The sequence below is a fragment of the Protopterus annectens genome, chromosome 8.part0 (assembly GCF_019279795.1).
Source record: "Protopterus annectens isolate FY-2018-M chromosome 8.part0, PAN1.0, whole genome shotgun sequence".
NCBI classification, from domain to species: domain Eukaryota; kingdom Metazoa; phylum Chordata; order Ceratodontiformes; family Protopteridae; genus Protopterus; species Protopterus annectens.
Genome location: NC_056741.1, coordinates 844,574,792 through 844,591,918, shown reverse-complemented (window position 1 = coordinate 844,591,918; position 17,127 = coordinate 844,574,792). Strand labels below are relative to the sequence as shown.

The 17,127-nt window shown below is 40.1% G+C and overlaps 1 protein-coding gene across 8 annotated transcripts in view; it reads right to left on the bottom strand.

Moving 5' to 3' along the window:
• Positions 1–17,127, bottom strand: part of FLNA (filamin A) — a 1,106,834-nt gene that overhangs the window by 822,476 nt on the left and 267,231 nt on the right. For 7 of the 8 annotated variants that reach the window (XM_044080337.1, XM_044080332.1, XM_044080334.1 and 4 more), the window contains exon 3: positions 6,767–7,175. In XM_044080337.1, coding sequence (XP_043936272.1) covers positions 6,767–7,142 — 376 coding nt within the window. In that variant the 5' untranslated portion in view covers positions 7,143–7,175. Of the gene's footprint in view, positions 1–6,766; positions 7,176–7,787; positions 7,882–17,127 lie in introns of those variants that run through there. The other variant, XM_044080333.1, reaches the window with a different exon arrangement.

Below are 17,127 nucleotides of genomic sequence, written 5' to 3'. Positions count from 1 at the left end.
CAGAGTTGGACATGGCCTTGTATGTTAGGCAGATATCACCTCAGAGTAGACAATATGCCACAGTATAGCTGGAGCTTTTTTTTTAGACTGTCAGCATAGGGCATCTGCTTTAGGCCTGTAATTTTTAGGGAGGTATTCTGTGGCCTTTCCAGCTGTTGCAGAGGTCTTTAGGTACATACCAAAGAGGGTTTTGTATTCCATACCTGGTACAATGAGGGATGAGTACAGTGGGACAGTGACCGTTTTTTGTATGAAAAGCCTTTAGCACGCCACAGATTTCCTGACTGTTGTGGCGATGTGGTTATCAAAGGCGAGACCACTGTCCCACCTGTATCCCCAAGTCTTTCATCACACTTGGGGTGTTTAGTGTACTGCCACCTATGTGGTAATTTGTGGATACATGCCCCCCCCAGAGGGGGGGGGGGGACTACTACATTTCTTGGCATTAAGCTTGAGCCCATGGCTCTGGCACCAAGCATCTGCAAGGCCCTTTTGTAGAATATCATCATTTGGGGATTCAATAATGGCTCCCAGTTTGCAGTCCTCCAGAGTCACTTAGTGTTGGCCTGTACTTCAGAGAAGTAGATGCCAAACAAGAGTGGTCCCAGGACTGAACCCAGAGGTACTCTACTTGTCTGGAGCTGGATTTGGAGTCAGCTACTTTTGCAGTCTAGGTTGTGTCAGTAAGCAACCCATCGAGTGACTTAGGGACTTATGCCCAGCTTAGTAAGTTTATCTATGATTCCAGAGTGGGGATGGTGTTGGAAGGCCTTTGAGAGGTCCAGATAGGCTGTGTGGACTGCCTTACCCTCGTCCACAGCTCTGGAGACAATCCGGTTCAGGAAACGAGATCAGCCCTTCACAAACTCAAACTGGGTGGGGTCCAGTATTTGAAGGTTGCTAATATCTTTTGTTTATAAGATGTGTTCCCCTGGATGCTGTATTCTTCGCTTGAGAGTGTGGTTTGTGTGGCTGTGATTACTGGAACATAGCAATCTTTTGGTATTGAGATGGGCCCTTTAGGGGGCAAGAGGGCGAAGTTGGCACAATCTGCCAGGATAGTGGCAATATCCTTGGGATCAGTATATTTAATGCCATTCTGTTGTAGCTCTGAGCATTGCCCTTCCTTTGACGATGTTATTTTCATTGCCAGCTTTGGAGGATTTTGAGGGATCTCAGCTACTTAGAGAGGCTGGTAAGGGAGTTTTTTGCATCCTGGGATTTTCCTCTTCTCTGCAACAGTTTCTTCCTTTTGTTGTAAGGTTTATGGCAGGGGACCACCAGATTGGCTTCCTTTTTGGGAGAGAGCATCCTGGTTCTATTTGGGATAGCATGATTCATGCACGAGTGAATGTGTTCATACAGTGCCTCAGTGTAGGTTTCAGCAATCGAACTTTCAGTTCCTGTCTGCATGGGTGTCATGAAGTTTGTCACTTCTGACTTCACTAGCATGAAGTTTTTTTTTTTTTTTTGTTTTTTTTTTTTAAACTGAGGTTTCTTTACTGGGGTGGGATGTGGATGCAGAGGGTGAATGGATTATGGTCAGACCTGACCAATGGTGTGGAGCATCTCCCATGTTGGTAATGACCAGGTCTAGGATATTGGAGCCCCTGGATTAGTTGATCCAGGGTGTTGGAATTTATAAATTCAAAGAACAGTTGGGAAAATGTGCTGAATTCAAAGAACAGTTGGGAAAATGTGCTGGTACCAGAATAGTTTTCCCAGTTAATGGCAGGGTAGTTGAAATCATCCAGTATTAGGGTGTTTGTATCTTAATATTTTCCAGTATGTTTATAGAAAGGTGTAGTGAGAATCCTGGGGCTTGGTGGGGGATCTGTAGCAAGCTACAATTTGGATTGCAGTCTTACCTAGTGTTAGTTGCACCTGGAGAATTTCAGATGCATTGTGTTGGGAAACTACCCTGGAGGTGTGAATATCCTTGGTGAATATGGACACTCCTTTAGTGTTTGAGTCTTGGTTTGGTGGTCAAAAAAGTGAGGTAAGAGTTGTAGCCCGGTATTGCAGGGGTGCTCTTTGGAGCCTTGAGACAGGTCAGTTACTGCACAGATAGATATCAATGTCCTCCATTTTTGGGAGTGCCTCAAGAGAGTGCATTTTGAGGTTTAGACCAAGCATTTAGTAGCATTACTTTCAGATTTTGCAAGCTTGTATCCGTTACGGTGGTGGTTGTCCTTTGAACCTTGCCCAAGAAGCACTATAGGGGTGGCAAGAGCTTTAGCCAGTAACCCGAATCCCAGGGATAACGGATGCAGACCCATCTCTAGCAAAGCATTGTGGTTTGTCGAATAGGTCTTCAAAGGGGATCCAGTATTCTTCTGCCAGAGAAGGGCACCAGAAGTTCAGACAATTGAAGTCAAATAATTTTGTCCTTGTACTGTGGCATCATTCTGGGCGAAGGCAGGATGCTACTCAGGGCTAGGGTCATACCTGCCTGGGCCACATGATAGAAGAGCTCTTCCAGGTCTCTTCATGTAAGTCATTTACTGAAAGATTGACAAGGACAGTCATATTTGTTGGAGTGACTTGAGTGCATGTGTTGTGGCAGATCCTGGCACCCCGACAGGCAGCTGCCTAATTTTTTCCTTGTTCAGCACAGCAAGAGGTTTTCCGGTTCGATCCTCAGCTGGGGTGCCTTCTGTGTGGAGTCTGCATGTCCTCCCTGTGGTAGTGTGGGCTTCCTCTGGATGCTCTGGTTTCCTCCCATATACTAAAGACATGTGGTAGGTGGACTGGACACTAAACTGACCCTAGGTGTGTGTGCCTTCAGTGGAAGGTTGGGTGCCAGGCTGGCAACTAGACACCATAAAACTCTGCCAATCATGAGCGGACAGGTGATCCACTGTGGCAACCCCTAACCGGGAAAGCCAAAAGACAAAGCTATCCATTACATTAGGGACCACATGTATGCTTTAGCACCATGAAAGCAACAAGCATGTAGCTTCATGGGCAACCAAGCCACTATAGGTGCTGGCAAGGGGAAATGCAATTACCTGCAACACCTTGTTGAAAGACAACTGCATACGAGTCACTGACTTCACTAATCAGTTGGTTCCTCCCACCCACCATGCTGCCATCTCTATACAGTCCTTCCTACTCACCCCTTCCATACTACCTACACACAGGTATCAAACTTCCACCAGCCCACTCCAGAGTTCTTCCTATCTAACCACATTCCCTTCCAATTTACAAGTAGTTTAGTAGGGACTTTTAGACCTTTTATAGCCTCACAGCTGTGCTCATTTTGTATGAAGCAGCACTTATAATGTCCATGCCTGTTCACATATTAATAGGCCCAACTCATGACCCGAATAAGTCTCTGATGTGCCAACCAATGACTGAACAGCCTACTCACTCATTGGCCACAGGAAAGCCTGTACCAAGTTACAACATGCATAATTAACACCAGGTCACAACTTAATTCTGGTTCCCTTACAGTCCAAGGTTGTACTCTAGTGCATTAGAACCTCAGTGTGAGGTTGCGCACATGCATGGGAACCTCTGGCCAGGTTGCCCAATAACCCTCGTGAAGCCTTAGACTAGCTATGTCGCATCAACATGTGGGCTTTGAAGTTCCATCACTCTGGTTCCCAGCACTGTTGTGTGCATGTACTTCTGGAGACCTACAGCATAGCAGAGTTTAAAGCCTACAGAACTAGACAGCCCACAAAAACTTTAAAAAGGAATATGTGCGAGCGTGTGATGCAGTTCTCTAGCTCATGAGAAATGCAAACTGAACAGGGTCATCCAGCTATTCCATATTACAGTAAGAGATCAGCATGTGAACTCATCCAAGGAAAACTAAATTCCAGTTACTAAATAGAACAGTTACAGCACAATATCACTTTGGTTGATGCAGGTGTGCTTGGTCATACATTACTAGATTGAAGCAAATCTTTACCCATGTCTAAATTGAAACCAGGAAACGCAGTTCTTATCCTGGGGATACCCTTTAAACTGTGGTGTACAAAAATAAAGTTTACATGCATTAAACTTGAAGGGGAAAGCTTAGCAATAGCAAATTTAAGAATACAAGACAAACTACAACACAACTGGTAGTACCAGAACATAGATATATACATACACACATACATATATTGTGCAAGAGTTCTCCCTACTTTTGACAGGTCTGCTGCAACCACCATATGTACATTCCATATCTGTAGACAACCTCAGCACATATTCAAAACCAGCCTCTAAGGGGGGGGGGGATAGATATAGCTGCTGCGTTCAGCCGCTACTTCAAGTAGTGGCAAACAAATCCCCATCTGCCAGAGTTGGTGGTAGCTCTGGTGGATTCCACAGCACTAGTAGAATTACCCCAATGCCCTGACTAAACACTTCCCACACTATGCAATATCACATAAAGTCTCCCCTGAAAAGGGGCCACTAGCCTAGGTGTGACCAATCCTGTCAGGGTGTAAATAATTAGGTTACATTCTATTCCATCACCACCATTACTACACTTAGTCCCATGTGCCAAAAATCAATACACGTATACCAAGGCCAAAAATAATCCCACTCACCAATTCAAGTACCACACAATGCAGAAGATTACATTTTCAGATCACCCCTATAATTTGGTATTGGGGCACACCCCACTATGACAGCATATTATACAGCAAGACAGATGTGAATACAAAAAAAAAAAGTTTAGTGTCGGCATACTAGTTCTAACAGGCACATCTGCCCATAAAAGGTGAAGGCAGCTACAGCTGGCAGACTTTACCATAAAAGGTTCCATCAAGAAAAACATGCAGCATAATATACTGTTTTGCTAAACTACATGCAGCTTGATTGGGGCTAGGGGTGCACATATCCCTTTGCTTTAAAATATCCCACCAATCAGAAAAAAAAAATGCAGTGTTGGATAGCTTGAGTATTTAATATGAAGACCAGCCAGTGCAGAGCCCACATTCAGTCCCATGTGCTCTAGGTACCTTCCCAGTCTTGCCCGAAGAAGAATTTCTCCTCCCCAGTCAAGTAGTATGACTCCGCCACATGTCACAGTGACATTGCACAATGGTTAATTGGTCTACCACTCTTCAAAAAGTGGAAACAAAGGAGCATACATGTCCCCACCCCTTTCAAGCATCCTTCCACATATTATTAAGAGTCTTCCTCCAATAGGTTAGCCCACCCCACACATTTTACTGCAAGGCTGCGTGTTACAACTATGAGCCTCAAATGCTGTGCATCCTCCAGCAGAACGTTTCAGAACATACTGGCTGAGTCAGCTTTGAGATTCAACACCCTCCCCTTTTCAAAGGATTACATTGCCTTGAACAGCTGAACTATGAAGGGTGGGGCATACAAATTCACAAAAAGCAGCCTGAGAAGACCCACAGGAAGCTTTCAATACCTTATGTTTTTTCTCTTAAAACTCCTGCAGCCAGGAATTCAACGACAACACTCACGGCAGCCAAGCATTTCAACAAGACATTTTTATAGCATGCGAAAACTATTGTGCCACTTGGGTGACGCACCTCTAACAAACCCCAGATTCGAGCCATCACAAACAGTGTACTTCCAGCTACAATGCAGCACCAAGAAAGCACCAAGAAACTGTGCAACAGGAAAGTTGCAAACCCTAATGTTTTAAAAATGTCCCAACATTATCGTAACATTTGTCCCAGTCTCCTGCAGTAGTACTCTCGTTGCAAATTACAGCATGCAGAAAAGCCCCGTTAAAACAGGACACGAATACTGCTGCTGTTTCACAGTAGGATAGCTCAGCCCAAAGTGAAAAGTTTAGAAAAACTGGAAATATGATACAGTGTGTCAGGGCATCACAATTTAAACCTACATGAAAATTGCTTATGTAAACAGGTCCAAACCGGGGGTGGGGATAATGGTATTTAAAATGCTGACAAATACTATTAATTCCCCTAATTACAGAGATCGGGGGGGGGGGGGCAACTGAGTTTGACCTACTTCAGCCAACACTTAAACTAGACATTCTAATCTTAACACACTTCCCCAAATCCACAAAGGCATTACTGCACACCGCTTCCTTCTGGACACTTAAGATCGCTACCAACAGCTTCTCATTACAGGCAGATGAGCTACTCCACCCAAAGTTACGTACAAACAATACAAGCCATGTAAGCACACCTAGCCAGTTCAGGCTACCAAAACTGTTGTAGACGACTCCCCACAGTCCCGACTTGGAACTAAAAAACCACGGCCACAAAGTTATATACCCAATGTAAAAATCAGACGCTGTTAAATAGCTCGCTTAGACCGCTATAATACATACTACAGCTTCACAACGAGTAACTCCTAAATTTTAAGTCTAAACAAAAGTTTAGAAGTGTTAACCAAGTTAATTACAGCCACGGAACAAAGTAGGGAGGGGACTCTCAATGTATGCCACAAGCAAGCTTACTGTGCAGAATCCTTTGTAACAAGAGTGGTTCTTTAGCTTTATAGGGTACGTGTTCATTCTTAAATTTAAAGAATCGTATCACAGTTCTATAATTCCAGTAATTTAGACAGCTCACCCTCTCAAAGACCGAACAAATTTGGTGGCAGCGGCGGGAAGAAACTACTAATAAAACTGTAGTAAAAGTTGGACACAAGTCTAGTTACATATCCAGAATGGTGAGCAAAGTTAAGGGGGCGTGCAGACCACAACTTAAAAATGGTTATGAAATATGATAAAAATAAAATGGAGGGAGACAAAAGTGCGTAAACACTTTCTGAAGAAAGTCCAAGTCAACCAAAAAGCGAATTAAATGGCACTAACCAATAGAAACAAGCTTGATATTTTCCTTCTCCAAGAATTCAAGCGCCACCGAAACATTTTCCAGTTGCATCTGTCGAAAGGTTGGCCGCTGATTGTACTTGCGATACATCTTTTTTTGGCTCAACACCTCCAGGAGGGCGATGAGCCGCAGCCCATCGCTCAGGTCAGTTTGCAGGTTGCCGACGCGTTTCTGGACACACTTGAGGTGCTCATTGCACCAACGGGTAAAGGTATTCTGCTGGATCTTTTTCCAGGGCGCGTCTTCAGCGAGGTCCTTCTCTGTAGCCGGCATCTCACCTTCCTTTGTATCTCCCACTTGTGTGCCTGAACTGGTACTACTACCGGACTGGGTTAGTCTTTGCTGTGTGCTACTCATTTTTATACTTCGCGAAGGGCTGAAGGGCGGATCCTGCAGATTTAAAGTTACAGAAACATAATTAATGAAACAGTGAACACAGCAAGCTTCAGGCTAAAATAAATATCCTACAGGAGACAAATTTTAGTGAGGTAATTAAAGCAAGCACACAGATTATTCTGTCACAACTCATACAGTCCAATCTATAAGGCCATTTACTGTGCACTTACTGTACAAACACAAGTCACACAGTCACATCTGTAGGACCTTTTACTGTATACTTACACATCTGGGAACAGAAGTTCTATAACTCAATATGACAACTTGTCACCTGTACCTTCAGTGTAGCAGAAAAAAAAAAACTGAAATTCTAAATAATGGGAGATGCTAAAGAAAGTCTCTTTAAGACTTTACCCGTTTTATTCATATCCAAAATAAAATATGACTTCACAGCCATCACTTTTTTGAGCACATTCTTAAGTTATGCAACTGAAAAGAGTTTTTTTTAAATCACGTAATACGGCTAACTGCTGTCTGCTGCACACAAGGAGTGCTCTTTTACTCGGTAACAGGATTTATGACCTATTACTTCTAGACTAGGTATATTTTCTAATCTAAAATAATAAATAGCATTAAGAGAATGGCACATTTCACCAACTAACTTACAATATATTCTGCCAGCTTCACTTAAACGTTAACATATTCCTCCTGCTTTTCAATTAACTTCAAAAGAAAGTACTAATGAAATTAAATAATTTGCTCAAAACCCTCGTTATATTACTCATTTTATACTCCGAATAAAAACCATGGGCGGGATCGCAAATTTAAAGTCCCAGAGCACACATTGTCACAAAATCCGTGATTATGTAGTATAAGCAAATATTACAAAAGACAAAACTACTTTAGCGGCACGGGCAAAGATAATTATCAGAGGCGACAGATACTGCAGACGCCATTTACAGACTGGAGGCTGGGCAAAAGAATACACGTTTTCAGGAATGGCGTGCACAACAAGACACTTGCACACCTGGGAAATCATCCAGGGATGATTAACATGGTCGACATTAGATGGTGTATCTCTGCAGCCTGTAAAATAGGCTTTTCATTGAACCTGATTGTGTAGCACATCTTAATAGCCACATCACAGGAAGACCTCGCATATCTCTCAACTGTCACCGTTTTTCAGGGACATCCCTGATTTTTATACACAAATTTTAGCTCTGTCCCTCTTAATCACTCCTAAAGTTATTGACTTTTGGAGACATGGTGGTGAGTTGCACTTAATAAGTAATGAGAATAATTAGAGTTATAGGCCTCTTTTACTTCAGAAACTGTGTATTAATTCACATTATCTTATGCTGTTAATATCTTAAGTTAACAACACTAATGTTTTAAAAACTGTCCCTGATTATTCCCGATTATTTCTGTATTTGTCCCTGATTCTGTTGAGTTTTGTCCTTATTTACTTGACAGCTGTGCAAAAATGTCTTCATTGCCACTCCCATTGCCATCATGAAATTATAGACAAACATTTTAACTACTACTTAACCTGAATTGTCTTGACATGCGTGTGACTGTGTGTGTGCAGAAATACTTATACAGATAAAGCTATATCTTGTTAACTGGATTGAAGCCCATTATTTTCAATGGATACCTGGCAGTATATAATGAATTAGTCATACAATAGCCAAATGGATAGTTTTGGAACCAAACGCATATTGAAAGAATCAAACTCGGTGCAATACAGTGCTTACAGCACACTGTGTTAGCAGACAAAATGTGTCGTATAATGCCATCCATCCATATTCTAATCTGATTTTCCTGTGGAGAGTCATGGTAGCAAGCTGAAAGAGTAATCTTTATCCCCAGCAACAGTCTTCAGCATATTGTGTGAGATCCCCACCTGTTTCTAGGCAAGCAGAGATATATTTAATTCCTCCAACATGTCCTGAGACTGCCCCTAGATTTCTACCCAGTGGACTGCACCTGGAACACCTTCCATGTGAGGTCACTAGAAGACATACCTTCCATGTGAAGTCACTAGGGGACATACCTCTCTACCTCTCAGAGCAATAAATCTGGACAAAGTCATAAAGAATAGAAGGACAAAGACCCAAAAATAGGAAAAAATTATTAAGTACTGCTCTTACAAACTTAGAAAGTTTATAGAATAACAGGATTTGTGTTAGCATGAATTTTCTGAAGGATATGAAGTCTGAAACTCAAATGTCTGTCATTATTCCCTCACTGCAATCCTCAATGATTTGCCAATATTTTGTTACACAACCTAAATTTTATGAGGAATAGACAAAAAATATGGAGCAAAAATCTGGACATTCTGTGAAAATCTGGACATTTGAGAGGTATGCTAGGGGATGGCTCATAAGGTGCCCAGACTACCTGAACTGACTCCTCTTAACATGGAGGGCAGTAGCTGCACTCAGAGGTCTTCCTGGATTGACAGGCTTCTTTACCCTCTTGCTTGAAGAAGGAGCCCTGCCAGCTCATTAATTTCTGAAGGATATAAGAGTTAGATGGCTGGAACTAGTCATCTATGATGATGTGGATTACCTGACTATGCTTGTAGAGCATGCATGCATGTATGCATGCAACCACATTAATCAGCCTTCTGCCAGTGCAGCCCACTACTGAATGAATGCAGAGCAGAGCTGCAGCCATGCAAATGCATTCCTGTAGAAGTTAACTAAGTAACAAACCATGTCATTTCCATCCTGTGATAATGCCAATCCAGTATCAGTCACTCACTCCCACCTTCCCTACCATGAACATCCAGTGCCCAAGTCACTACTAAAACTCAGATAATCTGGGCCAGAGTCAATGCTTTCCTCCCTCTGTAGCACAGGACAGTGTTTTTCACACAAGACATTCTTGGATATGCAGCCATATGCTATCTACAGACAGTACTGGAAACTGCAGAGATCCCACCAATATATGTGCAAGGGCAAACAGTTAGTTGACCTACTGTTCCACAACCAGCCAGGACAGGATCTGTATGGCTCCTCCTGAATGAAAGGCTCAAATGATAGACAAAGCCTCCTTTGCAGCACCCTGGTATACTGTATTCTATTCTGGGACACTGAGGAGTGTAATTCTTCTTTAAATGGAATAGAAAGAAATTCCTGAACCTTTTTGTGAAAATTAGGACCATTACCCCAGTTTGCAGAGATACTGCTCTAGTCCTCTATGCAACACTGAAAATGTAAATTACAATGACCCCAAAATGTCTACTGCCTTCATTATTTCCAACTGGCTCTTGGCCACACCCACAGCCTAGGCACAGTGAAACTGTGTTATAGCCACAGAGATCTAATCGATCTAATTCTACCCTTTGCGTCTGAAACTGTCATCTCAACAGAATGCAAGTACACTGGATTCAGGACTTCCTAAATGTGTTCCTTCCAACTTACAGTTATTGTGATATAACAGCTGCATCCCTAATTGCAACATAACACAAAATAAAATGTTGATTTCCATTGTCTGAACCACATATTTATTTGTTGTGCTTAATAACCAGATATTATCATTTAGAAGACTTCATTTATCAGTGGTGGTTTAAGAAGAAAATAACCAAGAACAAAAAAAATAGCAATCCAAGATTGGTAAAAGGGTACAAAAGCCTCTAAAGATATAAAAGTATAGTAAAACAAACTCATCAAACTCATTCTTGTTGTAAGGATGGCACATGAGGCCAGCACATGAGGTATAGACAACTTGGGTGCAGAGGTATACTGGATAATAGTGAAAACACATTTCAGCATTCATTCATTCATCCACTTTGAATATCTACTTTACCCAGTTTAAGGTCATATGGAGTTGAGGCTTATCTAGACTAGGAATCAGTCTTGCACATGATGACAGTCCATTACAGGATGCAAACACACACACACACACACACACACACACACACACACACACACACACACACACGATAAGCATATAAGATGTGGCTTGTAGAAGCATAATAGGATTTACTAAGAGGGTAGTTCCAGATGGCAGGTGGAAAATTCAGGAAGCAAAGAAGAAAGAGAAGAGGAACCATCAGTAATTAGGAAAAATATAAATATAAGTCAGTAAAATAAGAGGCAGGAGGGATGTCACAAAGGAGGGTCAGGCAAGGGAAGTGAAAGGATATGGATGACTGAAAGGAAGAAAAAGGAAGTAAGAATGGAGAAGAAGAGGCAAACACAATGGGAAGCAAATGATACAAGAGAGGTTGAAAGGTGGAGAGGTACAACGGACTGTAATAGTGTGTAAAGCAATACACTAGGGATTATGAAGGAGAAGAGGAGACAGAGGTAAAGAAGTAGAATGGGAGAAGATTACATATACCATATAAAAGAAATTTATCAGCTGGAGACTGAGGGAGTGAAAGAGAAAAAGGGTGTTGGGAAAGCAAAGCAAACTATATGAACACAAATACAGAAACAGGGAATACAAGGATTGTGTACTACAGAAAGAAACAAGCAAGGAGGCAAAATGGACACAGTAAGTTCAAAAAGGTGGGTGTGGCCAGACTAATCAGAATCATACAAAAGAATCATTACAGGGGTCTGCTCAATAATACTGCAAGCAAGGCAAAAAAAGGTAAAAATGGGAAGGATAAGTTTCAACTTATGTCACAACCAACATGTAAAAGGTATTTCTTGAGGCAAATCTTAAAATAGGTGGTTAAGACACATAGGCCGAGAATGCAGAATCATCATCATGACTAAGATTTTAAGATTGTTACTTAAGTCAAATTCAGTGATCTCAGTGAAGGTATGGATGAATAAGGGGCAATTAACAGTTTCAATCCTTTGTGACTAGGTTCATCAAAATCTAAGACTTGATTTAAGTTGTAGGAGAGGTCATACGTCATTCAAAAAACTCTCTTAACATCTGAGATAACCATGATCATCACAACATTTCCATTTACTAATTTTTCACATCTGTCAGGCTACTGCAGGAATGTTTTTACAAACCTTATATGTTTAAGGAAAAACACATTAAATCTATTTCCCAGAGTTATTTTTCTCTCTATAATATCATCTTAGCAGTCAAGTGCCCTGAAACCTTTTAGTGCTTTTCAATTTCTTAATTTCCATTTTCCCTGACACACTTTATGAGGGTCCCACCATATTTTTTCATATTCAAATTCATGCATTTTCAGAAAAGCATTTGTCTCAGCCAATAAGACATAAGGTAGATGGATCTAGTTTAGATATCTGAATTTTTAAAATGTTAAAATCCATATGGTCAAGACCATATTATAGACATTTTAAAAAGTAGAATGGATTGTACTGAGATCATGGTACAGTGAGGATCAGGGAATGTGTGCCCTTTTCCCCACTGTAGTACAATTTCAGAGTTGGTATATACAATTATCAGGGGGGGTAGGAGGTACGGGGGTGGGGGCATTTTCCCCTGCATCAATGCTGTTTATTTTGTTTTCTTGATTTTGAACTTTTTAATATGTCAGTCATTTAGTCTTGACCATATGAATTTTGACACTTTAAAATTTCAGTAATCTAAACTAAATCCAGCTACATGTTTGTAGTTTTCTGTGGTAAATGTCAACCACAATTTTATATTCTGAGGCTATGTTATGCCGAGATCAATAAAATATTATAAAGTGCATATTGCAGACAGTAAACTGCTTTAACTGAAGGAAGTTTTAATATAAAGAACAGGAATGACTTAGACTGAAGCATTACATAAACAGACTTGTTTTTGCTCCCACTTTAGGATCACAAAACATTTTCCTTTATCATTTTAACTCTGAAAAATCTGTACAGAACTTTGGGACATCTCATTTTTTTAGTGGCAATGTAGAAAAATCTTTAGAATTAAACTATTTCTAGACAGACATACATACACGCGTGTACACACACACACACACACACACACACACACACACACACACACACACACACACAAGTTAGTCATAAGTGTTACTCTCTGACAAGGAATTTACTTTAAATGGGATGGAATTTTCTGGGTAAAACAGTCTTATGGCACAGATATGAAATTTTGGCCTAGCAGGAAGTGAAAGAGTCAAGGAGTTAGCATGGGCAGCTAGTGGTACTGAACTACTGAGCTATAACCCTCCCAAATGTAAAAAAAGAAAAAAATGCATTTTTTACATGTTTTGTCCTTAAAATAATCAACTTTCCTCTTTCAGGAACTCAGAACTCCATGCATACACATGAGTTCAGATGTCTATAAAGAGAAAAAGATTGTCTGATTCAGCTAGGCTATTTTGAAAACTGTCCAGACTTTATGCATATGTCCGTATAGTAAATAAGGTAATGATACCTCATTACAGATCATTCTACTGTTTCAGGTTTGCAGGAATGACTTCCCTACAGGAGCAGCATAGTTCAAGCTGCTTTAGGTGACAGGTACTAGAGGTAACCAGATTCAAATGTGAAAGAACATGTTGTGACTTACAGACAGGACAGTGAATGTGCCATTGCTAACCAGTTCACAGGACAGTAAATATTTTTTTTATTTAAGTGTGTGCATACTTGAGTGTATGTGCAGTGGGGATTGCAGTGGGTTGCACTACATGGTTCTGACAATACTAACATTACTATACCCATTATTTATGCATTGATTTGATTGTAGATAGGCATCTGCTTACACAATCACCCAAATGGCTTTAATTGGAGGCACATTTGTATGTGTAAGTGGGATGCATGCAGAGAGTTGCACTGACTGTGTCTGACAGCAGTGAGCTAAATACATTTCTGTAGCCATTATTTAAACATTTGTTCATTCATTTGCTTACAAGCATACATCTGAGGTATACACAATCAATAAAGTAGCTGGCACTACTGTGTGTGGGGGTAGTGGAAATAAATTACAAAGATCAATATTTTTTATCTTATTACAATCATATATCTGAGGTATAGAACAAAGTTACAGTAATTGGTAGGTTCACAGGCTCTCTATAGATGAAAGTGCCTGAACCTGTCACTTACTTGTTTTAAACAGTCATTATTCTGGTTCTTCAGGACTAATATGTATTTGTGTGGAGTGAGTTGGAATGCTTACTGTGGCTACTGTTTGTGTGAAAAATACTGAAATATATTATGTGGCCATTATTTTATCACAACCAGACAGCTGATGTATGCACAGTTAGCAAAGTATCTATAATTGCTGATTAAAGGAGCATTCTGTGGATGAAAGTGACTCATCCTGCTATCATCTACTCATGTTAAATAGTCATTATTCTGCATTTGCAGAATTAACGTGTATTTGTATGAAAGAAGTTGGAATACTTTAGTGTGGATACTGTTTATATGAAACAATGTTGAAATACATTACTGGGGCATTGCATTTTTATCACCATCAAATATCTAAAGTATACTCAGTCAACAAATTAATGTATGGGGGAATGTCTGTGGATGAAAGTGACCAATATTGTTGTCATCTGTTCAAGTGAAGCAATCACTGTTCTGGAATTGCAGGACTAATGTGTATTTGTGTGATGCAAGTTGGAATACTTTACTGTGGCTACTGTTTATGTGAAACAGTCTGAGAAAACATTACTGTGGCCATTTATATCACACTTAGACATCTGAGGCATACACAGTCTATAAAGGAGCTATATTTGTGGCATATGGGACCTGTCTGTGGATGAAAGTGATTGACCTTGATGCCATGATAATGTTAAACAGTTACTAATCTGGCTTTGCAAAACTAGTGCACCTTTGTGCTAAGAAGCAGAGACCCTTTACTGTGGAACATTTTCAGATACAATCAAACAGCTGAGGTGTGAATAGTCAATAAAGTGGCTGTAATTGATGGGTCCTGGGAATGCCTGTGGATAAAATGACAGTGTGTGTGTGAGGGGATGTTGTAGTGTATGTTAGAGTAAGATGCTGACCATAATTTCCTTTACTTTCCAAAACAGACAAACATCAGCATTGTAAACAATAAGTGGTGATCTTTGACAATCTAGGCAGAATAAGGGTGATAGCAATTGATTGCTAACACACTGAGCAGTGAGTAGAGTTGCCATTTCACAATGCACAGTTCTCTAGTTGACTTCCTGACTGTAATTCCTGATGTGCAGAGGCTACAAGTCCTCCTTGTCTCTGTCTGGATTTTATGCAGATGCTCTGGTTGTGTCCATCACCCCAAAGACATATGCCAAAGGTGAACTAGTTATTCCTTCAATTTGTAGGTGAATGTACAGTTTGAGTGTGTGTGTGTATGTGTGTGTGTGTGTGTGTGTGTGTGTGTGTGTGTGTGTGTGTGTGTGTGTGTGTGTGTGTATGCAGGTATGTTTGTGACTGGATCATGTGATAAACATTGCTTGTCAGAAGCAATTTAAGTATGTGTGTGCATTATAGCTGGCTATAACCTTCTACAGCTAATTACCATATGATCTCTCACACTATGTAAATATCGTAAATAGCTTTTGACTTTGACTTTAACTGTGTGAATTTGTTAAAATGTATCTGCACAATATTTCCCCACTATGGGCAATATTGCTCATACTTTGTATTATTTGATATGTATTTGTAGTTGTACCCTATTTTTATTGGACTGCTTTCTTTACTATAATCTGTTTCATGGAGCTTTTCTCTCTGGGCCTCCACTAAAAACAGGTTCTCTGGGCCCAGTGGACTTCCCCATTAATCGAACTGGAAATAAATAAATAATGTGTGAAAACATTATACCACCATTTGTACCTTTGGGTACATACGATATTGGGGTTCACATACCCCCTTTGGCTATCAGTAAAAGACAGTTAACAAGTAATTGTCTTTCAAGAATGAGGCATAAATGCATCACAGAACACCTAAACCCTCAGAGCTTTAAGGAGAGTTTTATTAAGGGGCCCCCATATTTAATCTATACCCTGGACCACACCAAGTTTAAAACAGGCCCTACTCAGAGGTGTACAGAGAAGGTCATTGTGGCTTGTGTTGGGGCTGGGAACATTTTGGTAATTTTTTATTTAGCCTTCCTCACAGGTAGATCTTAGAGGTGTGTACAGAAGGTAACTATAACTGATCAAGGGGCAGTGTGCTGCCTGGGAGAAAATGAAAATTGAAATACATTGCTGTGATTATTACTTTTTCATTTACCTGATGACCAAACATCAGATGTATACAAAGGTAGCGATCTTTTGTGGGTTTGTGAATGGAAGCATAATGTGTGTGTGTGTATGTATGTGTATATATATATATATATATATATATATATATATATATATATATATATATATATATATATATTAATATATTATCAGACCATTTGTTCTTTTACTTTCATATAAAACACAAATTGTTAAGCAAAGACTTTCTGGCAAAAATCCTTCTTCAGTGTTAGACATCAAATATTAGCCAAGCAATCATGCTTTATACAAAAGCACAAAAGTCATATGACTGCAGCCAAAGTCATATGACTAACATATTTAAAGAAACATAACATTTTTAAATACATGTTATGTACATAACATATAAAATATATAAAACATAAAAATATACAAGAAATACCATACAATTTGTATATACAAATATTATCTAATCATAGTTTAGTACGTTGTATCCTAGCTAAAATTGGTTTCAAACTGACAGTAGAATTTTAACCTGGGGTACGATCTGCATTAAGCCTGAGTATCCACTGATACTCCTTAGTCTCTAAGATATTATTAATATCCCCACCCCTAATGGATGGAGAAACTACATCTAAGACACTAAACTTAAAGCTATGTTCAACCCCATGTATTTTTATATGTTTAAATAGCGCATTAGTCTCGTACTCTCTCCTAATCTCCGACTTATGCTCAATTATCCGGTCCTTTAGTCTACGTGTGGTCTTACCCACATAAAACGCGGGACATGCCACACATACAGCTAAATAGACCACATTATTTGTGTTGCAATTAGCCACAGAATTAAATCTGTAATTCTTGTTTGTTACTGGATGATTAAAAAGAGAGTTGGGGCTATCCGCAATATCTACACAGCATGAACACCCCAAACACTTA